The sequence below is a fragment of the Tamandua tetradactyla genome, chromosome 5, assembly GCF_023851605.1.
Source record: "Tamandua tetradactyla isolate mTamTet1 chromosome 5, mTamTet1.pri, whole genome shotgun sequence".
NCBI lineage: Eukaryota > Metazoa > Chordata > Mammalia > Pilosa > Myrmecophagidae > Tamandua > Tamandua tetradactyla.
The window spans coordinates 30352748-30380746 of NC_135331.1; the positions used below are offsets into that span (position 1 = coordinate 30352748).

The window sequence follows — 27999 nt, forward strand, 5'->3', positions numbered from 1 at the left end:
GGCCCGTCGCCGTGGTTCTCGGATGATACACATGTGGCTCACGGATCCAACTGCCACTCTGCACACAGAGAGACTCGAGGCTGGGAGTGGGAAGAGAAGCGCTCAGCCCACCGAGAGACATGGGAAATCTAAATTGCTGCTCAAGAGGTATTCTCACATTGGCCTGCTTAATCAATTCCATTCCCCAAATGGGCAAAGTTAACTTTCTTTCAACTTATTTCTCATCCTTTCTTCAGTTTGTCCTCTCCATATCTAACCATTTTAGATGTGTTTTATACTTTTGTTTCAACCCTTACTTATATGTTCATTTCTTTATTTTTTAAATGTTCTAACATTCTGGTTACTTGTAAAATTAATCTACACTTAGAAAAATGTAGTACTCCTTTGATGTCCTGGCCCATCGCTTACCCTCCACATTAGCTATTCACTAGGGAGAATATGGTGATGTGTATTTTACGACTCTTTCATACTCATTAAGGACAAGCCATGGTAAATTACTCATTTCAGAAATCTGGAGTGAATTTGCCTTGCTTGAGATAGGTAGGGAGGCATTTCACACAATGAAGGGTTACGACCCTTGGTTTCATCATGCCTTCCTGCTGCTTTTCTCTTAAAACGCAGATTTAGTTCACTATATTTGGGGACCTTGTTCATTCTTATTAGAAGGATTCAAAAACATTTTAAGAAGCATATGTTATAACAAGAGATAAGTGAGTTTTACAGGTTATAACAGTTGTTTTGTCTATTTTTGAACTACAACAGACATTTCCTTTCATACTGGACGGGTATCTCTAATCCCCATTTTACAGATATAATGAGGTAGACTTTTACCAAAGCCACTCCCCTCCCTGGAGTTAGGCATGGGTAAAAGAGAGTAAGTTTTTCTCAACTGAACAATGTGTACCCTATCCTTCAACCCAAAGCCATAGACACAAAAATAAGTCAATGAACATATAGGGACAGATAGGTAAGCAAGTACACAGAGAGTAACACACGCCGAAAAAGAGCTAATGTACACAGATAAGAAAGTGGTCCCATTTAGGCAGCAGATGACCCAGAAGTACCTCAGTTCATGATGGTTAACCATCAAAATCCATCAACAGACGACTTCTTTTCAAAGTCAAGTGAAGTTGCCTGAGTCATTCAGGAGAAGAATCATCAATGTACTGACAGTTACTCTCTATCCACCAAGCTCACAGAGTGGCCCCGTTGGAGGAGGAGCCTAATGCCGAGGTGGCTGTGGAGACCCCACTGGACAGCGAGGTAAATGTGCATTTCTTTGTTTCTAACACAAAAACTGCTTTCTTGGTTAATTCATTTTTCCATCAAGTTCAGATTTGAAAACCTTATCGTGAACTACATAAAATGTAGGTACTGTCTACTTGGTGCAGGAGTCGGGGGAATCTCTGACCCACTGAAAACTGATTCCAGAAGAGCATCCAACATTGGTAGCATCAGAATGGAGAGTGTACAGCAAATATATGGTAGAGGGGGTTTCCTCGGTGACATTCGATTATTCCTTGCATTAAGAATATATGATTTCCCGCGAAAATGGATTACAAGAAAAATCCTGTAGGAAAGCTCATGACTATTATATGGGTTTCCCTAACTCCTCCTTTTGTGTTCTTTGAGTGCATCATGGTTTCATATGTCATTTTCTAGTGCAACTAAGAGAAAAGACTGTGCCAACACTGCATGGCATGATATGATTCTTACAGGGTTTCTATTCCTTCTTTATAGGTGGCCTCAAGAACACCAGAAAAAGGTACATTATTCTGAAATCACTCATAGGCAGACGAAAGAAATCTAGAGGAGTATGATGGGACTCCCTTGCTAGCTTTAGTGTGGAGAGCCACGGTAGATGCTGATTCCACGTGGGAGGGAGAATGGGGCTCTGGTGAGAGAAACTCATCTCCAGGCAAAGAACTGTCCCTGTTTCTACACTCCCTAAAAGGAGCTGGGTTCTATTTGGGTGGAGTGGATTAGCATGACTGGAGTCACAAGCTGTCAATGAGGAATTCAACATGTGATGACTGTGAAGGTGTTTATGGATATCCGTCTGAGATGTAGGTCCTATTTAGACAGAACAATTCCCAGTGTCAACTATGGCAAGAATATAACCATATCTGACACTTTACACATATATAAGCTTATTCAATCTTCATTACAGGTATACATGGTGGGTTTGTTTACTATAATATACAAAACTCAAAGGAGAAAGGGACATACAGATAAACGGCCCAAATCTCATGTATTTATCACTCATACATTTTTAGGAGGGCATTTGTATTATACCATTCCAGAGTATGAAGTGCACTGCATAAGATTTCAAGATGGTAGAAAAAGATTCTTTTTAGTTACAGGGCCAATGATTCTATTACCTATTACTTTCTCTTTACTCTCCTTCGCCTCTCTTTCTTCTATACAGGAAAGTCAAGAGCTTTCTAACACCCCAGACCCATACACTGGAGCCCCTTGTCCAAGTCAAATAGAGTTTCTTGAGTAACATGTGATCTGCACACACAATGTACTGATGATGACTCTGTGTCCCCCTAGATCCCCTGGAGGAACTGGAGGAGGAGGCTCCTAGTGACAGAGATGCTGAGGATGCTGCCTCTAATGACAAAGTAAGGTCATCTGCTTTCTCTAAGACAGGAACATTCCTTTCTCATATACATTTGTTTTCATTTCAGCATAGCTCTGAAAATATAAAGATGTACATTTTAAATATCAGCTACTGTCCTGGGGGAAGGGAAAGTTGGAGGGGACCACGTATCAACTGATATTAAAAGGCATTAGAAATGGCACCACAGTTTATAAACCAAATTGGAGAAAACTTTTGCCTCAGCAGCCAGTGTTCCTCCTGATGAAGACTTTTGGAATTACCAATTGAGTGAAATGTCCTCCAGGAAAAGCTTAAGTTTTGCCATAGGTGACGTCAATGCTTACCTATGGGACCTTGAATTTCTCATAGTTTTCCATTGTTTTTATACAATATCAAGATCTGAGCAAGCATGACAGAGCACGGCCTGATCCTCACTGTATTTTCTCTTCTCCGATTGCAGGTGACCTTGAGTGCAAGTGACAAGGGTAGGTATTCTGGGTTCACCCTACCCTATGTTGGAAGGACTTAGGTGAAAGCAGAGGGCTTTCTATATGCTTTAGTCTACAGAACTAAAACCTGGTTTTGCTGTCACAGGGAATGAAGATTGGGGTATAAGAAAAATTTTCAGTTAAAGAATCATCCATACTTCTATAGTTCCAGGCAATATGTGTGTGTTCCTTTTAGGTGCTGCAGGTTTCAGAGCACGGGGGTTGAGGGAAGTCTATATGTGAGTCTCTGAGGTGTGAGTGTGAGGTGTGAGTCTGCAGGGGTGGGTGCACAGGATGATACATCCTGCTTACACTGGACAACTGCAGTGACAAGTGTGATTGTGAGGTGTGAGTGTGTAGGGGTGTGTGTACAGTTCCACAGGTGATACGTCCTGCTTACACTGGACAACTGCAGTGACAGCTTTCTCAAATATGCCCCATTAACACCACACATATCATGTATATTACTTTATTCTAACCCCACCCCAGCTGCACCTGGGGTTCTGCTTCCTATACTCATGAACTAGATAGAGAAGGTGAGATGCAGAGATGAATGGCCCAAGCTCTCCTGTGCTGGCAGGCACAAAATGTGAACCCAGGTTTGACGTCACAATGCTGATGCTTTCACCATTCAGCAAAGCAACAGGTAGACACTGAGAAAGGGAGTTGCAGCATCTGTGTATGTGCATGACATAACCGGAGCCTACAGAGGCCAAATATGCCCATCATCATAAAGTAACCTCAGTGCACCCACCCACAGCCTAGGCAGCTGCAGCTGCAAGTGGACTTTGGATTAGTTATCTGTGACAATAGCACATAGAAAGTTCACATCCAGTCACATCAAAATTCTGAGCTCTGAGGAATCACATAGGACAACCTCCTGAAATACACAGGACTGAGGGCACAGTTCAGCAGTTTGCAACAAGCAGACAGGCAATTTATTGAGGATAATTTATTGCATTTGATAACATCATTGGCATGAACCCTAGAGATCCTCACATCTGTGACACACAGTTGGGTCATGGATGGATAAAAACTCAAACAAGACTTAACGCCTCACCCAGGTCCAAATTCCTTGCTGAAACTCTCCTAGACACTTGGCTTAGACAGCACCACCACTCAACCGATGCATCTTTCTGTAATGTCCACCCCATTGCTGAGGCCTAATGGACAGCCCATAGCTTAATGAACACACACACGGTATAGAAAAGGAAGAGTGAACAAAAACAATGTGATAAATAAGGAATGAAGAAATGGACAGATTTTGGTCTTTTGAAATCTTCTATAATTGATTATCTTTATGAGAAACTCTTCGTGAATAAATACAAAAAAGAAAAAAAAATGCATTCCCAGGAATTGAATCCACTCCACCAAAAAGGTTGCTTCTAACAAAGGGGAAATTCCAGTAGACTATGTGGTAAATGTATTTTAAATGTGAATTGCTGGAGGTTGAATTGCTCTAGAAGTTGTGGAGAAAACACTGGAAATTTAGGGGAGATATTAAATAAGCAGGAGGTATTGTGGGACTCTGTCACTGAATCATAGTGTATACTTAAGAATCATTCATAGACTGACTTTGACTGTTACCCATCTCATAGAAACTTACAGCTATTTCCATTAGCTATAACTCTTTAGACTTTGATTCTTGTTTCTTTCCTGCTAATGTCCTTGCCACCCTTGTTTCATCACAGCAGATGCCCACTTAGCAGCTTACACTATGCTTGATAAATACCATCTCTTTACACTCTAGTATCTTGTGCAAGGCAAGAATACTCCCTGAGTAATTCAAGAATAACAAAACAATATGCTGAGAGTCACTCTGTGTCCCCTAGCTCCCCAGAAACAGCTGATGGTAGCAGTTCCAAGGAACCAAGAGGATGACGAGACCTCGTACAACGACAAGGTGAGGTAGCTCTTCTTTTTCTAAAGTAGAGGGTTGCCTTTCTGGTTTATTTACAACTGTTTTCAGGTAATGATGCCTACCTATATACATTATAGGTAATATATATACAATTTCCTTGGGTGGAGAGTAGAGTGGGAGCCTCTTCTAAATGCTCCATGATTCCAGAAGGCTCTCACAAATGGGAACAGCATGGTATCAACTATAAAGTAGGTGGTCTTTCTCTAAGCTGAAATTTTCCCCCCTTGGATTAACAATTTTATATCAGCAACCAAAATGGTCTTCAGATGTACATGTCTAGGAAAAGCCTGTGAGTTCGACACATGCCTGCTATGCTTGCTTATGGGGCTTTGGCTTCAACACTGTTCCCATCTGCTTTCCTAATGGATCAAAACAGCAAAATTCCTGTACAAATAGAAAACAGAACATTATCTGATCTTCACAGGGTTTTCTCTCATGGCAGATGGCAACAGGAACAAGTGAAATCAGTACTTATGCAGAATTCTGACTTGTGGAAAAACTGGGATCAAATCACCACCCAGGTGTTTTGGCAGTGCCTGGACGGCCACCGTGAGTGCAGCTCCTAGTGGGAATGAGGTTTGGGGTTGCCGTCAACAAAAAGAATTGTCCAGGGGAATCAACAGGGGCATACTCTACATTTCTGAACGGAGAAGTATTCCTCTAGGTGGCGTGGATTTGTGAGTATGGGGATTATGGGGCATCAAGGTGTAAGTCTATGTGGTATGAGCGTGAACGTGGTTTAAGGAGAGGGACGTTAGTGTGTGTGCTCCCCAAGATCATTGTTTAACTTAGATTGACTGGACAATAGCCATTGTGAAGTTGCTCAAAAGAAATCCCATGATGACTGACACACTGTGCATGTTAACTCATAAAATCCTTGGCACAGCCATTCCTGAGATGATGTTCAGTCTTCCCATCCTTTACATGGAGGTTTGCAGTTTATTGACACAGTATTTCAAATCCCTAAGTGGAACAGCCAAAATGTGAACACAGACATGTAGCTTATGTTCTAATCCTCTAAAATACTGACCTGCACTTCTCTCACACTACGGGTCATCAGGAACCCTGCAAGGGAATTCCATCATCTAAGTAAATGCCAAGAACTGCCCAAGCATACAGGGATGCTAAAATACTGCTCTTCCGTGTTTGGTAAATTAAGGGGCCACATAACACAGGTTAGCATTATGTGCATTCATCAGACACTTAGATGCGGTTATAGGCATAGTGTGAAAATCACACAGAAATCCACACATTTCTGGCCATGTCTGGACAGTTATGAGGCATAGTTGGACAAGATGGTCAATTGCCAGTGCTGGGTCACTTCTAAATATGTGGTCCATGCAGTCAAGAATCGTGAAGATATTTTCTTCTGTTTGACAACTTCATGAACTCATGTCCTACAGATGATCAAACTTGTGAGCTGCGCATTCAAAGGACAATAGCCAATAAGATCTGAAACTCCCACTAAGCCATTACCCTAATGTTCATCACCCTTCTCGCGTCTCTGTGGTAAAGCTGGTTTCAAGCCTTCATGTTTAACTTGGACCTGCTTTTTAATAACCATCCCAATGTGGGCTGCTTAGTGTGAGCATGGAGTGCACATCACTCAATGAACACACATAAGGGGTAATAAAAAGCAAGACAGAAGGAAAATATTATATCATGAATATGGTTAGTTTTAAGAAGTAATGCATCAGTATTACGAAAGGTCTATAATGATAATCTTTATGACAAATCTTAGTGACTTGACACAATGTAATTTTCCTAGTATTAAACCCAGTCCACCGATAATGGTCTGCTTATAATACAGAGAAAACTGCTCCACAACAGCACTTCTGATTTGTGGAGTCCCCTTAAACATTTGAAATTCCATTAGGACACTGACAATTAGCAGGGTTTCAACACAGGTAGCAGGAGTGATGGGATTCTGTCACTGAATCACAGTAACTATTTTAGAACCATCTGTAGATTCCATATTTCACTTTGCATTAGGATACCTTAAGCTACACAGCCAAACAGCCTTATTTCCCATTTGTTTCCTGCTCCTCTCATTTACCCCATCTTTTTCACTATGGAGGATAGCCCAGGAACAGATCCCTCCAGGCTTATTATCCACCTGCCTCCTTATTCTATTGCCCCTTCACAAATCATCTGCAGGGCCTGAATAGCCCATGAGTGACACCCTGACGTACTGACACTTACTCTCTGTCCTCTAGCAAATCCTGAGAGCCCATCAGAGAAGCCTTCAATTGACACAACATATAAGGACCTGCCATCTAGTTCCAAGGTGTGGCTGTCTTTCTTAGTGATGAACTGCTTTCTTCTTTTTTTTCAGTTGAGCTCAGATATAAAAATCTGACCATGTAATTACACATCAAATATCCTGACTTCTGTGGACAGGGAAATGGTCACTGGGAGCCTATTATTCACAGATCGCTTATTCAAGAAGGCAGCAGTGGCAGTCAATGGTAGGACATGGGGCCTTGCCCTTAGCTACAGGTTTACCTCTTGGTTTGTGAATTTTTAAATTTCCAACCAAAATGACTTGCATTACCCTTCTGCCTTCCCACATGCGTCCACTGCATTACTTGTGCAATCTTTCACCCAACCACTCTTTCTAACCTGCTTTTCTGAAGGCAGCAAGAGAGGAAAAGACTTGTGAAATCCCACACAGTATGTTCTGATCCTTAGGATCCTCAGAGTGTTTCTTTTTTCTCTAATTTCAGGTGGTTACAGAAGCAGATGAAAACGGTATGTACTTTGGAATTACTCACACATTGAGAAAAAAATCTGGATGCTTGAAAACCCAGGACTTCTGTGTCTGGCTAGGCTGGAGAGGCAACATGATTCCGGCTTCCAGGCAGGAATGAGGATGGGGAATGTGGGATTAAGTTCTAATGAAAGGAAATTGGCCATGTTCTATAATCCTTGTAAGCAGCTATGCCTCATTAAGTGGTGAGGTTACATGTATACGGGGGTTGGGAAGGGTACATGTGGGAATCTACCTTATGTGGATCGTGAGGCTGGGATAGGGCTGAATGTGTGTTTATGCAGAAGCTATTTCCCACAGTCACAATACGATTTCCAGGGGAAACTTCTGAAAAATAGTCGAACCCCAGTGCACACTTCACAGATATCTACTCATTCAACCCTCAAGACTACAAAAGCTAGGGCTGCGTTTACCATTCCCAGACCTCATATGGACAAACTGAGGTATAGAGACAATTAGCCTTACATATCAACTCTTAAGTGAAGGAGACTAATTGCCAGGCCAGGTGTGCGTGCCCTTGGTTGATACCCTGAGCTGCTGTCTGCACTCCTCACCCAGCCATGGGGGTCAGTGTACAGTGTCACAAGGAGACTGATCATTCGTTTGTACTCAAGGAAGTGTCCACAGGGCAACAGACCCCCACCCCTGACCTTCATTATAAGTAGAATCAGAAGTCACATGACGCAAGGACATTACACATTTCTTTCACCATGGACTGTGGCCTTTACATGGTATGAAAAACACAAAGAAAGCCCACATTCCTGGGGCCAGGTCACAGATTCTGACAGTTGTAAGGTGCCACCTAGCACAACCATGTTTAACAAAGTCCTCCACACCTGGACCCAAAGAGGTGCGCATCAAGGAGGTATTCTACTATATTGGTAACATCGCTTTGACCCCCAGAAATGTTCAAATCCTACTAGCTCCATAATGAAGGGACCATGATAATAATAAGTCCCAAGGAACAGTGGAAGGAAAATTATTACACTATGTATAGTGGTGATGTTTTAGTCACTAGGTAGAATAACAGTATCTTCGAATCTTCTATCATTGATTATACTCATGAAAAGTTAGTGAAAAAATTCAATGAAGCTCTTGGCCTAGAAATGAATGCAGTCTCACAGTAAAAGATTATAAGTAAAAATGTCTTTAAACGATTGATGTAGGGCTAAACTTTGAGATGAATATAAAAGGCTAAAGAACAAAATCCTATAAAAAGGGTGCAGTTCCTGCATATGAGGACACATGGAGGCTGAGAAGTTGTTAAAACACGTCAAGAAGAAAGTAGCATTTTAGTTGGGCCTCAGAATGGGCAGGAGGAGTGATAGCAATCCATCATTGAAGAATGGCATGTATTTTCATAACATCTGTAGATGGACTAGTTCATGATGCTTTGGGATGTCTTTATTTACAAAGCCAGGCACTGTTTCCCATTTTCCTGCTCCTTCTGTTTACATTGCACTTCCTTCTCACAGCAGCTTATCCCGCGCTTCTAATCACTCACCTCGACGTTACTCTGACTTTTCCAAACCAAGCTAAGAATGTGAGTTAGCCAGAAGCAAGGCCCACAATGGACTGAATGTTACTCTTCTGTCATCCTAGCACTTTCCAAAGGACAGATGGAGGAGCTTCTGCCTGCCCAAGGAATAGAGCAGATCCCATGTACTATCCAGGTAAAGTTGTATTTCTTTGCCTGAGTTAGAACAATTCCCTTCTTTGTTGCCTCGTTCTTCAATCCAATCCAGATAAGGAAACTGACCATGTACATTATACATGATATATACAATTGTCCTTGGTGGGAACAGTGTTCTATGGGAATCTACTAAATGATCCAGGTCCAGAGAAGGAAATTATAAATGGCAGCATCAGTTTTATTATATCCTAAGGGGTATATTTCCAAGCAGCAATACTTTCTCACTGGATGAGGAATTGTGTAATTTGCCACTAAAATGGACTTGAGAGATACAACATTCAGGAAAAGCTCATGTCTTCTGCAAAGCTGTCCCTAAACTGCTTTTGGGTTTACTTGACTTGACCTATCATTCTCACATGGTTTCCTAAAGTCACCTCGAGGTTAAAAGCTTCCTGCAGGTGCGACACACCACAATCAGGACCTCACAGTGTTTTCTTTAACTACAGGTGGCCCCAAGTGTGAACACTGGTAGGTATTCAGGATCACAAATTGGTGAGCAAAAATCTGTATCATAAGGTGGGTCTTCCTTGCTGACTTAAGCCTAGAGAAGCTCCTGCACAACCCCTAATTGCAGCTACCAGGTGGAAATGAGGAGAGGGATGTGGTGAAGGAAACCAATCTTCCAGGTATGGACCAGGGCAGTACTTTGTGAGAAGCTGGTTTCTGTTTAGATGATCTGGGTTTGTATACATATGAGTGGTATGTGTCTGTATGTGATGGTATGTGATTATGTGATTTGATTCTCCATGTGCCTGTGTCTCCTTCTCAGTGTGCATGAGTCTGAATGTTTGGAAAACTGTGACTCAAATTTTTGTTACTGAGAACTACAGAAACAGTGTAGCAGCAGCTCATTCTAGCTGTAGCCATTTTTCAAAAGCCCAAAACTCATTTGGCTGGCAGTGGAGGTACAGTCAATGCAGAGAGAATGCTGTCATCCTCACAATGCTCTCCAGGCAGCTGTTAGAGTCTGTCCCTGAGTCCGTTCACTGAACTCATCGAACACACAGCATGTCCACCACAACAGTAAGAATTTCAGTGACGAGAGGGAGGTGAGTTCTGTGATGGTCCAGCTAAATGGGGAACTGAAATGCTGAGAGGGGTTTCCTTCACCTCCTCTCATTTATAAACTGTCCACAATGCCTTCTTGAAGAGATCTGGCTCCACAGAACCCAGGGGAGGACTGAGATCAAAGGGAGGAAGTGTGGGGGTCTTGGGTGGCCAGCAAGGCCTCGATTGGAGAACGGATGGACGGGTGAGCCACACTCTCTAATAATTTTCCTGTGGATGTTTCTGTTCCTACAGTTTGGCTTTCAGATTCAAGTGATGACTGCACGAGCAGTGAGGATGAGGATGATTCAGGTAGGGTCCATTATTTAAGGAAGGAGCCAATGGGAAAGGGTCCCCAGGAGCAGCTGTATTACACCTCTGCTTTCTAGACAGAGCAAAGGAGAAACCAGAGAGTAGAGGAAATTTATACAGAGGTCTGCTTAATTCTTTTCATATCTTAATTACATAATCAAGGTGTTAGGACCATGGGCTAAGAGTGTTTTTTGTTTGCGATCGTTTTTCTTCCTCTGCTATTTAAGATAATCTTCCCTACATGGCCTGATCTTTCCCTGCCTTGGCCAGTTGCAAATCTCAAAGCCTTTGGTTTTTCAGGCTTCTTGCCCATGTTCCCATGTCCTGGAGAGATGTGGTGGGAAGAATATGCTTGAAAAATCTCCTAGTCTCCACTTCTCATACAAATAAAACCCTGGGAATAGCAGTAAGACTAGAGTTTTCTTCTCTTTGACATAAGTTTGTGTCTAGCTGCCACTCACTAACTTCCAAGGCATGGCTGTGTTTCTGGAGGAATTGTCAGATGGGCTGCTGATTGCTTCCCACAGTGGGTCCCACAGTCCCACAGTCCTTCCGCTCACAGGACTGACCAGGCCCTGGTTACAGCCGATGGGCACGGGACCAAGATGAAACTGCCGAATTCAGAACACATGGTTCTAAGCCAGACAGCTTGGCCGAGTCCCCACACTGCAGCCCTGCCCCTCCCTGTTAGCTTTTCCCAGTTCCATGCAGGTGCTCTTTCCTCCCAGTCCCTCCAAGGATTGATAAAACACTGGAGCTTTACATTAATTTAGATGGTTACCCCTCCAATACAACACTTAGCTTCTGAACTGCAGAATAAGGAATCTGGGCCAGTGACTTTATCTCTAGACTCATGTTCATCCTCTCTAATGGGTTAGGTAACCTACAGGGAGGTTGTGAAGAAAAAATGTCTCCAGGAACTTAAGGTCCTATGAGGGACAGGACTATCTGCTGAGTTTGGAGTTGGTGGTGTCTCTCTTCTGCAACACCCAATTCAAATTCAGGCCTCTGAGAGTTGCTCCCTGTGTAAGAACGGATTGAATAACGGATCAACCGATCAAGTGGAGAAAGGGAAGGTAAAATTTTGACTGCTCCACTAATGAGCTCCTATGCGAGAACAGTGTGATTTGTGGAGGTTGAAAAAGAGAAAGGAAATGGGCATAAATTAGGAGAGAAGGAAAAGTCACTACTGAGTGAAGGAAAATGGAAAGAAAGGCTAGGTTACACTTAGAACGATATGGACTCAGTGTCTCCTGTCTTAGAGGAGAAGGAGGACACAGGCATTTCTTCGTGGACACAGGTACAGTATTTTAGAGATTGAAAAGGGACCCTGAAGAGTCTAGACCCACTCCCTCATGGCAGAGGTCAAGCGATTATTGAGGCTCTTGGAGAAGAGTATTAATAACGAGGACAGAAATGTCCTGGGATCAGGTCGCACCCTGACATGAACAACAGGGGCTCTAGTACCTCCTTAACCCTAGCTTTCTTTGTTCCTTTCTCAAGGCCATTACGTCCCACTACCTGTCTTCGTACCCTCTGAAGCCCATTTCAGTGATCTGGAGGGGTCTGAGACAGATGACAATAACAATGTCCAAGTAATTTATTTCTTTGTTCCATGTCTTTATTTCTTTTTATACAGATCTGTAATACAACTACATTATAGACATTTTTACTCCTCCACTCAGATGGAAAAACATATGTGAAATTACCAAAGAAACATACCTCTTTTCTTGCATAATAAATATATGCAAAGTTTGCATTGACCAGCTAACTTTTATTTTTACATCTAAAATAATTGGGCATTCGAAACTCACTGATTCACCTGGGAAAGGAATATTTTCATCACGGAAAAGCAGGAGATGGTTTTTTCTGAAATGAAATAGTGGATATTTCCTCCCTCTTTAGAACTTTCCTATTTAGATTTTAGTGCTAAACCTCTTAACGTAGACCTTGTGATTTACCAACCTCTTAACGTAGACCTTGTGATTTACCACCCCTGATTTCGTTTCATTTCTACCTTTTACCTGGGGAGGGGGCATGCTACCCTTGTTCCCACCCCAAACCAGAAAACCATGAACAATATATTGCAGCGCCACAGAAAGTGGTCTCTTTTTAAGTCTGTTTCATAGCTGTATTCTCTTTCCACCATATCCTTATTCCATCATTTTTCCTCTTCATATCATTGGCATCCTGAAGGTCACAGTCTCATCAAGAAAGTTGAGGTCACAGGATTGACAACGTTTATAAAAACTTCACCACACCACTCACCTAGTTTGCTAGGATTGTCCTTACTTCCAAATCAACCAAGCACCAAGAATGTTCTCGTGTAACCCTGAATGGCTCATACAGGAAACTGGGCAGAAAGACAGACGCCTTGGGCCGCATCCTGCAGATGGGACCCTGTCTAGTGTGTTTTAGCCCCAGCTCTCCCTTCACAGGTGTGTTTCGACACGTGGTGCCTCTGCACATGTAAGTTTGTTCTCTTCACTACAGGTCTCTCAACCCTTTGATGAGGAGGAGCCTCTTGCCTCAACATCTCCTGTAGCTGAAGAAAAGCCGGATATGACGGGAGAGGGAGAACAGCAAGAGGAAATGTGAGTGCGGAGGGTAGGATGATAAGGAGGATTGAAATAAGTTCACATAAAGTCCACCGGTACCTGACTCTCCTTTTGACACTTCAGGAAACTGACCATTACTCAAGAGGTCACTGGTGAGGAAACTACACAGCGTCAGTGTGGAGACACGGACAACGAGTAGTCAAAATAAGCACAGGCAAGTAAATGATATTCTGAGAACTTCTCTCCGCCAACCACACACCCATTCCATACAAGGCTGATCAGCCATTCCCTGCAATGTCCCCTTAATTTGGAGGAGAGGGCTCTAGCACTTTGAGGGCTGCCATGTGCCATTAGAAGACTCTCTCTGAACTGCTTTGACATCTCTGCCCAGCAGGACTGAACCTTGCCCACCCAATCCCCTTAAGGGCAACAGGGAGTTGCATCAGTTAAGGACTGACAACAGCGAACGGTGTGGGGTGGACCTGACAGCATCAGATTAAGTTCTCATGGTCAGACAGACTATCTTAGCTTGCCAGGGCTGCTAAAAAAAAATACCACTGACACATTGACTTAAACACAGGAATTGATTTTCTCCCATTCTATGATGTAAAAAGTTCCAAGCCAAGGTGCTTACAGGGAGCAGCTTACTTTGCTAGTAGCTGGCCAACAAGCCATAACTCAATCTCTGCCTCTGGCACCTGGCTATCTGTCTTCCGCCTTCTACTCTAAACTCTGTCCAAATTTCCTCTGCTGTAGAGCCCTCCCATTTCTTCCACATTCAATTTCACTTCAGCTCAAAATTACCTTAATTCATCCCTCTCAAACAATATTTACAGCCACTCTATGCCAACAGACAACACTCTCCCCACAGAGCAACAATTGAGCATCGATGCTCTGTGGATCTGACTCCTAGGGATATCAGGGGTCCAGGGGGCCTTTCCAGCATCCAAGGTGACGACAGGGTCCTGTATCCCACCCCAGCAAGCTTACTCCTCCATCCACATCTGGCATCCATCCCCAGTGATGCCAGAACCTGTATTTGTGTTGCAGATCCTCCCATGGAAAACTCTGAGTATGGAGAGCTGTGGGCCTCAGCCTGAGCCTCAATGGATCTGGAGGATCGAAGGTTGCTGAAGGTGAACAAAACATAATCCAAAGAGAAAGACAGCCACCTCATTAAATTTAAATGTTTCATGCTATCAGTTTAGTTATGGTTTTGGCTTAATAAGTTTACTTTATTTATTTACTTGGTTCTTGCATGAACTTTAATTAAGAAGACATTACGTTTAGGATTAGAGCACTCATAGTGAGAACTTTTTGAGGGCTTTCACAGTTGCTTTGCCATGTATGGGGCACAGAAGGTGCAGTTCTTTACCAGAATGTATTCTTAAATCGATGACTATCACCACTCTAATCTTCCTAGTTGTAGCTCTATTACATGTTACTGACCACATGTCCATGTCCTGGACTTCCTTTGCTCACACACAGGAATTAAAAGGTGGTTGCCCCAAAGCCTAAGGGCGAGTTGGGAAAAGGCCAGTTAAATAAGACAACAGGCCACTCCTTGGTAAAATGTGTAGCTTTCTTTCCCAACACATCCTCTTTTTTCTGAGAACTTCTATTTTTATCTGGTGCACCTCCTATGTCACCTCACACTCTTACACTATAGGCTGGAGTTTGGCCACAAGCACCTCATTCATTTCCAGTCATCTGCAGATGTAAGACAGACATACGCTGGTGGTGTTCCTCTTCATGCATCCCTTTTGAAAGCCCCTTTCTGAGAAATTTGGCCCCTGCAGTTTTCATTGGCTGTTATCCTGGCAGCTGAACACAATGGTTTGTTGAGAGAGCCCCTCTTATACTGCAAAATGCATGAACACTTTCTCATCATTGTAAGCTCCTCTATGTGCAACAGCAAATTATTTTTGGGCTGCAGTATCAGGGTGATACTTAGGTTCTTCTTCTGGAAGGTTCTGCAGGAAGTAGAGCTGCTCAGACACCACGTGGGTACCCAGAAGTGGACTGATTCTCCATTTCACTTTCTATCTAGTCTCATGGGCCATTATTTTCTTGGTCTGAGCCTGTTGTCCTCCCAGCACTTCTTCAGCTCTTTGCACTTGTACTCACGGACAAGACAAGTGCTGCTCAGGTACGTAGCTTGAGTACAATAGTTCACGCATCATTGTTTTTGCATTTAAGCACATTTTTGAACTTTTCTACTAAAGTCAGCAAGGTGCGCTCTTCCAATTCTCAGTGTTTGGCAGCTTTTGTTGCAAGGGGTTCTAACCCAAACATTAGGTCCATGCAAAAGGCCAGTTTCCTACCTAATAGGCTAAACTATGTAGCAGCCGGATAGCAAAACTGCTTCTGGGCTATTGCCACCACAACTATCTGGGTTAAAGAAGCATACAAATTAACTCTGGGGCAGAACTTACGAATAGTGGCCCCAAATTCAGTAGAAACATTACTAAAATGTCCTCTGGAGAGATGGCTCTCAAATGCCTGGATAAACCAGCATCAAGTACTGCTACTAGATCCCCTGAGGATCTGCTTCTTGAAAGTGACAGCCCTTTCCCCGCCACCTTACTCCCGGATGATGACCTGTCTGAGCCCATCCATGACTGCCGTGAGGTCCTGGATTCCCTCACAAACCTGAGGGATGTCCTCACCGACAAACCCTGGCCAAATCCTGATGAAGAATTATATACAGGCGGGAGCAGTTACGTCTCAGATGGAATCAGGTATGCGGGGGCAGCGGGGGTAACTGCAGACTGGGTCATCTGGGCTCAGGCCCTAGAACATGGGATTTCGGTCCAAAAGGCCGAACTGATAGCTCTGACCCAGGCTCTGAGGTGGGGAAAAGGGAAGGTTGTCAACATCTACATGGACAGCAGATATACCTTTACAACTGCACATGTCCATGGGGCACTATATCAGGAGCAGGGACTTTTGACATTGGGAGGAAAAGATAAAAAATATACCAGAAATACTCACCTTGCTAGAAGCTATGTGGTTGCTGAAACGGGCAGCAATTATACATTGCAAAGTACATCAGACTGCTGAAACTCAAATCACCAGAAGAAATGTCCTGGCTGATAAAACGGCAAAAGATGACTTTCAGAGAAGATGGCGGCTTAGTAAGATACACGGATCTTAGTTTCTCCTACAGAACAACTACTAGGGGAGTAGAAATGATACAGAACAGCTTCCGGAGCCACGACAGAGATCAAAAAGACAGCGTACTCCATCCTGAAACGGCTGACTGGCTGAGAGAACCCGTTTCGGTGAGATCACCGAGGGGCGCGGGGTTCCCCGGGCGGGGCGGCAAGCGGCCGGAATCCCTCCCTTCCTCCTTCCCGGGCCAGCTGGGACAATTGGACAGGCGGTACCCTCAAGCCGCGGGGCTGGTGCCCCCACCACGCGCGGCCCCCCAGACCAACTGAGAGAATTGGATCGGAAATCCCCAGGCCGTGGAGAACGGTGACCGGGGGGGTCCCTTCCAAACACGTGACTCCCCGGTCCAGCTGAGAACGGTGCACTCTCTCGGGCTGCGGCGGCTGGCGCCCTCCCCGTGTTCGGACTCCCAGGCCGGCTGGCACTCTTCCAAGCCGCTTCGGCTGGCGAACCTCCCCCGCGGCGAGAGTTTTCCAAAGTTAAAGGACCCACAGCACCTTTTACAGGTGGAACCCGCAGACAAACGTGTGCCACGAGCGCCATCTACTGGGCAGGATAAGAAAAACAGAACCCAGAGATTTCACAGAAAAATCTTTCAACCTGTTGGGTCCAACACCCAGGGAAATCTGACTAAATGCCCAGACGCCAGCAGAAGATAACGGATCACGCTCAGAAAATTGAAAATATGGCCCAGTCAAAGGAACAAACATTTAGTTCAAATGAGATACAGGAGCTGAGACAACTAATGCTGAATATACGAACAGAAATGGAAAACCTCTTCAAAAACGAAATCGATAAATTGAGGGAGGACATGAAGAAGACATGGGCTGAACAAAAAGAAGAAATAGAAAAACTGAAAAAACAAATCACAGAGCTTATGGAAGTGAAGGATAAAGTAGAAAAGATGGAAAAAACAATGGATACGTACAATGATAGATTTAAAAAGACAGAAGCTAGAATTAGTGATTTATTTGGACGATGGAACATCTGAATTCCAAAAAGAAACAGAAACTATTGGGAAAAGAATGGAAAAATTTGAACAGGGTATCAGGGAACTGAAGGACAATATGAACCACATGAATATACGTGTTGTGGGTGTCCCAGAAGGAGAAGAGAAGGCAAAAGGAGGAGAAAAACTAATGGAAGAAATTATCACTGAAAATTTCCCAACTCTTATGAAAAACCTAAAATTACAGATCCAAGAAGTGCAGCGCACCCCAAAGAGATTAGACACAAATAGGCGTTGTCCAAGACACTTACTAGTTAGAATGTCAGAGGTCAAAGAGAAAGAGAGGATCTTGAAAGCAGCAAGAGAAAAACAATTCATCACATACAAGGGAAACCCAATAAGACTATGTGTAGATTTCTCAGCAGAAACCATGGAAGCTAGAAGACAGTGGGATGATATATTTAAATTACTAAAAGAGAAAAACTGCCAACCAAGACTCCTATATCCAGCAAAATTGTCCTTCAAAATGAGGGAGAAATTAAAACATTCTCAGACAAAAAGTCACTGAGAGAATTTGTGACCAAGAGACCAGCTCTGCAAGAAATACTAAAGGGAGCACTAGAGTCAGATACGAAAAGACAGAAGAGAGAGGTATGGAGAAGAGTGTAGAAAGAAGGAAAGTCAGATATGATATATATAATACAAAAGGCAAAATGGCAGAGGAAAATATTATCCAAACAGTAATAACACTAAATGTTAATGGACTGAATTCCCCAATCAAAAGACATAGATTGGCAGAATGGATTAAAAAACAGGATCCTTCTATATGCTGTCTACAGGAAACACATCTTAGACCCAAAGATAAACACAGGTTGAAAGTGAAAGGTTGGGAAAAGATATTTCCTGCAAATAACAACCAGAAAAGAGCAGGAGTGGCTATACTAATATCCAACAAATTAGACTTCAAATGTAAAACAGTTAAAAGAGACAGAGAAGGACACTATATACTAACAAAAGGAACAATTAAACAAGAAGACATAACAATCATAAATATTTACGCACCGAACAAGAATGCCCCAAAATACGTGAGGAATACACTGCAAACAGTGAAAACGGAAATAGACACATATACCATAATAGTTGGAGACTTCAATTCACCACTCTCATCAATGGACAGAACATCTAGACAGAGGATCAATAAAGAAACAGAGAGTTTGAATACTATAAATTAGCTAGACTTAAGAGACATTTATAGGACATTACATACCACAACAGCAGGATACACCTTTTTCTCAAGTGCTCATGGATCATTCTCAAAAATAGACCATATGCTGGGTCACAAAGCAAGTCTTAACACATTTAAAAATATTGAAATCATACACAACACTTTCTCGGATCATAAAGGAATGAAGTTGGAAATCAATAATAGGCGGAGTGCCAGAAAATTCACAAATACGTGGAGGCTCAACAACACACTCTTAAACAACGAGTGGGTCAAAGAAGAAATTGCAAGAGAAATTAGTAAATACCTAGAGGCGAATGAAAATGAAAACACAACATATCAAAACTTATGGGACGCAGCAAAGGCAGTGCTAAGAGGGAAATTTATTGCCCTAAATGCCTTTATCAGAAAAGAAGAAAAGGCAAAAATTCAGGAATTAACAGTCCACTTGGAAGAACTGGAGAAAGAACAGCAAACTAACCCCAAAGCAAGCAAAAGGAAAGAAATAACAAAGATTAGAGCAGAAATAAATGAAATTGAAAACATGAAAACAATAGAGAAAATCAATAAGACCAGAAGTTGGTTCTATGAGAAAATCAATAAGATTGATGGGCCCTTAGCAAGATTGACAAAAAGAAGAAGAGAGAGGATGCAAATAAATAAGATCAGAAATGGAAATGGAGACATAACTACTGATCTCACAGAAATAAAGGAGGTAATAACAGGATACTATGAACAACTTTATGCTAATAAATACAACAACTTAGATGAAATGGACGGGTTTCTGGAAAGACATGAACAACCAAATTTGACTCAAGAAGAAATAGTTGAGCTCAACAAACCAATCACAAGTAAAGAAATTGAATCAGTCATTCAAAAGCTTCCTAAAAAGAAAAGTCCAGGACCAGACGGCTTCACATGTGAATTCTATCAAACATTCCAGAAAGAATTAGTACCAACTCTCCTCAAACTCTTCAAAAAAATTGAGGTGGAGGGAAAACTACCTAATTCATTCTATGAAGCCAACATCACCCTCATACCAAAACCAGGCAAAGATATTACAAAAATAGAAAACTACAGACCAATCTCTCTAATGAATACAGATGCAAAAATCCTCAATAAAATTCTAGCAAATCGAATCGAACAACACATTAAAAGAATTATACATCATGACCAAGTAGGATTCATCCCAGGTATGCAAGGGTGGTTCAACATAAGAAAATCAATTAATGTAATACACCATATCAACAAATCAAAGCAGAAAAATCACATGATCATCTCAATTGATGCAGAGAAGGCATTTGACAAGATTCAACATCCTTTCCTGTTGAAAATACTTCAAAGGATAGGAATACAAGGGAACGTCCTTAAAATGATAGAGGGAATATATGAAAAACCCACAGCTAATAGCTAATATCATCCTCAATGGGGAAAAATTGAAAACTTTCCCCCTAAGATCAGGAACAAGACAAGGATGTCCACTATCACCACTATTGTTCAACATTGTGATGGAGGTTCTAGCCAGAGCAATTAGACAAGAAAAAGAAATACAAGGCATCACAATTGGAAAGGAAGAAGTAAAACTATCACTGTTTACAGACAATATGATACTATACGTCAAAAACCCGGAATAATCCACAACAAAACTACTAGAGCGAATAAATGAGTACAGCAAAGTAGCAGGTTACAAGATCAACATTCAAAAATCTGTAGCATTTCTATACACTAGTAATGAACAAGCTGAGGGGGAAATCAAGAAACAAATCCCATTTACAATTGCAACTAAAAGAATAAAATACCTAGAAATAAATTTAACTAAAGAGACAAAAAACCTATATAAAGAAAACTACAAAAAAACTGCTAAAAGAAATCACAGAAGACCTAAATAGATGGAAGGGCATACCGTGTTCATGGATTGGAAGACTAAATATAGTTAAGATGGCAATCCTACCTAAATCGATCTACAGATTCAATGCAATACCAATCAAAATCCCAACAACTTATTTTTCAGAAATAGAAAAACCAATAAGCAAATTTATCTGGAAGGGCAGGGTACCCCGAATTGCTAAAACATCTTGAGGAAAAAAACGAAGCTGAAGGTCTTGCACTGCCTAACTTTAAGGCATATTATGAAGCCACAGTGGTCAAAACAGCATGGTATTGGCATAAAGATAGATATATCGACCAATGGAATCGAATAGAGTGCTCAGATATAGACCCTCTCATCTATGGACATTTGATCTTTGATAAGGCAGTCAAGCCAACTCACCTGGGACAGAACAGTCTCTTCAATAAATGGTGCCTAGAGAACTGGATATCCATATGCAAAAGAATGAAAGAAGACCTGTATCTCACACCCTATACAAAAGTTAACTCAAAATGGATCAAAGATCTAAACATTAGGTCTAAGACCATAAAACAGAGGAAAATGTAGGGAGATATCTTATGAAACTTACAACTGGAGGCGGTTTTATGGACCTTAAACCTAAAGCAAGAGCACTGAAGAAGGAAATAAATAAATGGGAGCTCCTCAAAATTAAACACTTTTGTGCATCAAAGAACTTCATCAAGAAAGTAGAAAGACAGCCTACACAGTGGGAGACAATATTTGGAAATGACATATCAGATAAAGGTCTAGTATCCAGAATTTATAAAGAGATTGTCCAACTCAACAACAACAAAAAGGCAACCAACTCAATTACAAAATGGGAAAAAGACTTGAACAGACACCTATCAGAAGAGGAAATACAAATGGCCAAAAGGCACATGAAGAGATGCTCAATGTCCCTGGCCATTAGAGAAATGCAAATCAAAACCACAATGAGATAACATCTCACACCCACCAGAATGGCCATTATCAACAAAACAGAAAATGACAAGTGCTGGAGAGGATGCAGAGAAAGAGGCACACTTATCCACTGTTGGTGGGAATGTCAAATGGTGCAACCACTGTGGAAGGCAGTTTGGCGGTTCCTCAAAAAGCTGAATATAGAATTGCCATACGACCCAGCAATACCATTGCTGGGTATCTACTCAAAGGACTTAAGGGCAAAGACACAAACGGACATTTGTACACCAATGTTAATAGCAGCGTTATTCACAATTGCAGAGATGGAAACAGCCAAAATGTCCATCAACAGACGAGTAGCTAAACAAACTGTGGTATATACATACGATGGAATATTATGCAGCTTTAAGACAGGATAAACTTATGAAGCATGTAATAACATGGATGGACCTAGAGAACATTATGCTGTGTGAGTCTAGCCAAAAAGTAAAGGACAAATACTGTATGGTCCCACTGATGTGAACGGACATTCGAGAATAAACTTGGAATATGTCATTGGTAACAGAGTCCAGCAGGAGTTAGCAACAGGGTAAGATAATGGGTAATTGGAGCTGAAGGGATACAGACTGTGCAATGGGAGTCGATACAAAAACTCAAAAATGGACAGCACAATAATACCTAATTGTAAAGTAATCATGTTAAAACACTGAATGAAGCTGCATCTAAGCTATAGGTTTTTTGTTTGTTTGTTTGTTTGTTTACTATTATTATTACTTTTTTTCTCTATATTAACATTCTGTATCTTCTTCTGTTGTGTTGCTAGTTCTTCTAAACCGATGCAAATGTACTAAGAAACGATGATCATGCATCTATGTGATGATGTTAAGAATTACTGATTGCATATGTAGAATGGTATGATTTCTAAATGTTCGGTTAATTTCTTTTTTTCTGTTAATTAATAAAAAAAAAACAAACAAACAAACAAAAAACGGCAAAAGATGTTGCCCAAAAACCAGTGGGGACACTCCAGATACTTCCCGTCTTACTGAGACGGGTACTGCCGAACCCTCCAAACTATACCGGGGAAGAAATTAAAGTGGGTGAAAATCTGGGTACCAAAACAGATTCGGATGGTTGGAAAATTCTCCCGGATGGGAGAATCCTGGTGCCAGAGCACCTGGGGTACAATTTGCTTGCCCAGGTTCACCAAAGTACACACCTGGGCAGTACGAAACTAACTGTACTATTACAGAGAAATTACTACATTCCCCGACTGCAATAACAAGCCCGGCAAATATCATGCAGATGCCACATCTGCGCCCAGATGTGGCATCTGGCCAAGGGAAGGAGGTACCCCAAGGTACCAGGAAGAGGGGACAAGCCCCAGGAGAACAGTGGGAAACAGACTTCACAGAAATATTACCTGGTCCATATGGATACAAATACCTGCTGGTTTTCATTGACACCTTCTCCGGATGGACTGAGACATTCCCTACCACAACCGAGACAGCACAAATAGCAGTAAAAAAATTAGTTTCTGAAATTGTCCCCTGATTTGGCCTCCCGACAGCAATGGGGTCTGACGTATGCCAGCGTTCATCACCCAAATTACCCAACTGTTAGCAAAAATATTAAATATCAAATGGAAATTACATTGTATTTATAGGCCACAGACTTCAGGGCAAGTTGAGAGAATGAATAGAACAATTAAAAAAAACTTTGATTAAATTAAAGCTCAAGCCTGGCAAAAACTGGGTGAGTCTCCTTCCATTTGCCCTCCTAAGGACTAGATATACTCCCTATGTTAAGGGAATTACCCCATATGAAATCATGTTTGGGTGACCACCCCCACTAATTCTTAAGTTTGGGGAAGAGAAAATAGCTGAATTAAATAACCATTCTCTTCAAAATCATTACAATCCTTGCACTCTGCCACCCAGCATGCCCGGGAACTAGTGAAGGCAGCCCATCCGGGACCAACAAATCCTGCCGCTAACAAAGATTTATTTCAGGTGCAGCCTGGAGACCTGGTCTGGATTAAAAGGCTTCAGCCAGCCACCTTGGAGGCCCGGTGGACAGGACCCATGCCAGTAATCCTCACAACCACAATGGCAGTAAAAGTTGCGGGAAAACGACACTGGATTCATCACACCCAGATGAAGAAGGCTGCCCCAGACCAGCTCCCCAGAAAATGGACCATCCAGTGAACGGAGGATCCACTAAAGATAAGACTTTCCAGAAATCCCTCTGGGTCCTTCTGATATCTCTGGTGGGGGTCGCGGGAAAAAATCCTCACCAGGTTATAAACTATACTTGGGAACGGTGGACGGGTGGACGGGACAGTGGTTGCTAGAAACACCACTCCGTTCGAACCAAAACACCAGTTTGACCTCTGTCAACTGTTTGGGAATCAGTGGAACTCTTACTGGGGAAATCAGAGGATGGGGGGCATCTTCAAGAGGGAGGGCCAACTATAATCTGGGGATATGGATGTGGCACCCTTCCCCAAGAAAAAAGCTTACAGCATATTGGCCATTATGCCTGTCCTGAAAAGGGCAGTCCAGAATGTCAGGGGGAAGACGAGTACCACTGTGCCAAATGGGGTTGTGAAACACTCGCAAAATGGACTGACCGAGATGCATTCACAACCTTAACAAGAACACCAACCCCTAACCCCGATAGCTGCACCCAAGGCATCTGTAACCCAGTTATTACTACAATCCATTCCTGATATACCCAAGTCTGGAACAGTGGGAAAACTTGGGGATTTAGATTATATGTCACGGGTTACGATTCCGGCATCAGTTTCACAATTCAGAGATTCCTTCCCGGAAAACCGAACAACCCCATCGGGTCAAACAGAGCTCTAAACCCCAGCATGAAACCCGTACAACCCCCCAAACAAAAGCTGCCACCACTTGAGCGGCAGCCGCCATTGTGGCTCCCTTCTTCCAGCCAAGGGGTGGGGCAGATCGCCACGCCCTGGGCTATCCTGAACCCAAACAGTCTCACCCTTTAAGCCCTCATACAGGTTTCTCCCCCTCTCCCAAAAAACCCCTGCTTGACATGTTGGATTCAGTGTTCCAGTTCATGAATCAAACCAATCCGCTTACTACTGAAGACTGTTGGCTTTGCTTAAACCCTGAACCCCCTTATTACATAGGAATAGGAGCTAATATCTCCCTAGGCCTTGCAGATACCCATATCAGAAACCTCTCAGTCCAAGAAGCACAAGACCAGCACCTATGCAGGTGGGGACAGGAACTGAAACTCACCCTACGAGATCTCCAAAGGCAGGGAACCTGTATTTATTCTGAGGATTTCAATCTAGCTAAATACCCCTGTAGTGACTCTTGCAGACTCCTCATATCACTAGACAACATTTAAACTTCAACCCCAAATGGATGGGACCACCTCCTTATAGCTCCTGACACTACTCGGTTTGCTTATACATCTGGTATCACCCCCTGCATAACTCCCCCAGTAATGGCCGTTGAGGAGGAATTTTGTATATTAGTTCACATTATCCCCCAAGTATATTATTAGTCCGGGGTAGGGGGTAGGGAACATTTAGAAATCATTTACCGGGCCAAGCGAGCCCCAACCTTGGTGCCCCTCCTTGTCGGACTGGGCATCGCAGGATCAACTGCAGTCGGAACTGCAGCCCTTATCATTCGGGGACCAAAACTTTAAAACCCTAAGCAAACAAGTTGATAAGGACCTTAGTGAATTAGAAAGCTCCATCAGTCATTTGGAAAACTCCCTAAATTCACTGGCCGAGGTCGTCCTCCAAAACTGCAGAGGCTTAGACCTCCTATTTCTGCAACAAGGGGGTTATGCATGGCCCTCGGAGAGACTTGCTGCTTCTATGTCAATCATTCTGGAATAATTAGAAATAGTCTATCCCTAGTCCACAGCAGGTTACGAGAGCAGGAGGAACACCGGAAAGCTGAAACCAACAGGTATGAAAATTTGTTTTCCTGGTCCCTATGGCTAACCATATTCCTAACTGCCATAACAGGGCCTCAAATTCTCATATTATTAGGCTTAATGTCTGGACCCTGTATAATAAACTGTCTGACCTCATATGAGAAAAAAAGAATACAAGCTATTAAATTTTTAGTCCTTCAAATCCACTATCAACAGATTTATAATCAAAATACAGAAACAGTGATTTGATTCTCACATAAAACCAGTGGGGAATGGGGGGGTCAGGAGCACTAAATCAGGCCCCAGCAAGAAGAAGGTATCTGGAGTGACAAGATTCAGTGAAGAAAGTTCCCAAGAGCTAAAAACTGAACAATAATCATTGTTAAGAAACTAAAAGAATGGGATGTACAGTGCAAGAGCTAATGGCATTTACCTGCTTCTGCAGATAAGCCTACTTGCTTACAGCTGCAAACAAAGATGTTGCTCTAAAAAGATAATGTCCCTTTTTCTGTTTCTGTGGATATACTTGCGGTTTTTGCCTTTATAAGCCCCCCTTGAGAACCTCTCGGGGCTGCTCTCTGAATCTTCCTTCTTGGGTTTCTGAGGCAGTCGCTGGCCGGCTAATAAAGACTCCTAAATGGCTTGCAAATTGCTTTGACTTGTGTGGTTTCTCTTTTGGTGCGCCCCACAACACATACAGACCCCGGAGAACTTTCCCTGGAGCCCTCCCCATGCTCTCAGGGTTCCTCCACCCTTTAAGGTTTTTCTGCCCCCTCATGGGCCTGGGACCTTTGTGGCATAATCTTTATTCTTGGCCTGTTGGCTTAGACCTGTGCACCCCTCCTCTGTCAGTCGGACACGTCCGGGCCTCTGGATTGCAGGCCTAATCCGGCGGTTAACCCTATATAGACACAGACTTGTCTCTCTTTAACCCTATTGGCCTCCTCCTTATCCCTCCACCCGCCCAAGCTTCCGCTGCGCACGGCACACTCAGAAGCAATATCTCCCTGGTGCCTGCAGACGTCACAGTCGCCCCATCTGTCCTCCCTGTGTGATTGGCTACCCTCCCCTGGAGTCCACGCCCTAACTCCACCTCTCCTCAAACTGTATATAGTCCGGGGCTCACCGAGCCTCGAGGTCTTTAGCTACTGGCGGCCCTGGCATAAGCTTCTACCAACAATAAGGCTACCTTGCTCCATGCCTTAATTGACTCAGCCTCCAGTCCTTCAGACCCGCAGTGGTCCCCTGCGCGCGCGCCTCCGACCCAGACCCTCGAGCTCGAGCCCCCTCTGCGCCTGGCGGTTCTACTCCCTGGACCCCCTCGGCAGGAGGAGTGGACCCTCGCTAGCATAGCGGGACCAGACTCGGCGGAGTCCCACCTCTCCCCGTAGACCTTTGTCAGGCATTTTACCTTGGGGATGAGTCTGAAGAACCCCGGCCTGGGGCCTGGCTACTCCCTGGCCCAGCACTGCCCTAGTGCCCACCCCAGGCCCCACCTACAGAGATGCCCTGAAGCCCAGCAACCATGGGAATTAAGGGACTTTCTCCCACGCTGGAAGTCAAGGCCTTGAGAAGTTGGGGGGCTTCCCCAGACCCTATACATCTTCATGGGGAGCTGCAACGGAGGCAGATTTGTGACCTCAATCCTGACCCCAACTCCTTGCTCATCCCACTGGACTCATGTCAGCATGTCCTGAAGGAACTGTTTTCTGGAGCACTCCAACACCTGCCCTAACCCCAGGGGAGTCCCATCTGGCAAGAGGGTCATTGGCCAGGGACAGTGGGTAGAGCTGGGTTAGGTCAACAGCCCCCGACAAAAGCCACAGAATGGAGCTCTTGCCAGTGCCAGTTTGAAACAGTGCAAGGGAGGTGTGCAATTGCCCTTTCGGTACCTTGAGAAGTAGAGACTGGGAGGACCTCTGGCCTGCCTGACACACAGCCTAAGGTGGTAAGGCCCCAGGGCAACAGTCTCCAGCCTGGACCTCCATTTCTTCACTTGTCAAGTGGGCAGGGAGGTGACACTGAAGGGTTGATGCCAAATCCAGGAAGGACTGGTGGGTGGGTGGGGCCTGGCATCACTGCCTGGGAGGAGCTGACCTGAAAGCACTGGCCTGGCCCTGCTGCTGTATTGGCACCTGCCCAGGTCCCAGCAGAGACAGGCGCTGTGGGGAGTATGGGGCGCTGAAGGCAGCCACCCTCACACTCTGCTCACCTGATCCCCCTGCTCCTTGTGGTTGCCATGAGAGGGTCCCTCTGAGCACCCATACACTGGTGCTGGGCAGGAATAACCTCATTCCTGGGCCAAGTGGGAGGAATCGGGGACTCCTCCTGGCTCAGTCAGAGAGAAGTAAGGTTCATTGCTCAGGAATACCAGGTAGTATCTGTTACTTTCGAGGCAAGGGCAGCCTCACATCCTAACTGTGTGCCACTTCAAGGCCTGGTGGAAGGTACCTCGGCTCCCTGCAGCCTGTGCCAAGCTTCCCAGAGGGCACGCCCTGGCCCTCCCTCTCATTGGCCTCACTTGACGTCCTCCCCCATAGTC

At 43.6% G+C, this 27999-nt stretch overlaps 1 protein-coding gene and 2 pseudogenes across 4 annotated transcripts; 2 read left to right on the forward strand and 1 right to left on the reverse strand.

Annotated features, from left to right (window-relative positions):
* LOC143683040 (solute carrier family 5 member 4-like) overlaps positions 1-27999 on the forward strand; it is a 204392-nt pseudogene that overhangs the window by 57481 nt on the left and 118912 nt on the right.
* LOC143683930 (uncharacterized) lies at positions 4-7964 on the forward strand. 4 transcript variants are annotated; one of them, XM_077160427.1, is made up of 9 exons: positions 5-147; positions 1193-1263; positions 1741-1765; positions 2557-2627; positions 3066-3090; positions 4926-4996; positions 5439-5563; positions 7231-7301; positions 7741-7964. In XM_077160427.1, the coding sequence occupies exons 1-7, from the start codon at positions 120-122 to the stop codon at positions 5499-5501; spliced, it is 354 nt and encodes a 117-aa protein (XP_077016542.1). In that variant the 5' UTR covers positions 5-119; the 3' UTR covers positions 5502-5563; positions 7231-7301; positions 7741-7964. The 4 variants fall into 4 exon arrangements, with proteins under 4 accessions (XP_077016543.1, XP_077016545.1, XP_077016542.1 ...); XM_077160431.1 differs by having other exon boundaries at positions 6-147; positions 5457-5563; XM_077160428.1 differs by lacking the exons at positions 7231-7301; positions 7741-7964 and adding an exon at positions 7350-7461 and having other exon boundaries at positions 4-147.
* LOC143682147 (myb/SANT-like DNA-binding domain-containing protein 3 pseudogene) lies at positions 3395-27995 on the reverse strand (annotated as a pseudogene).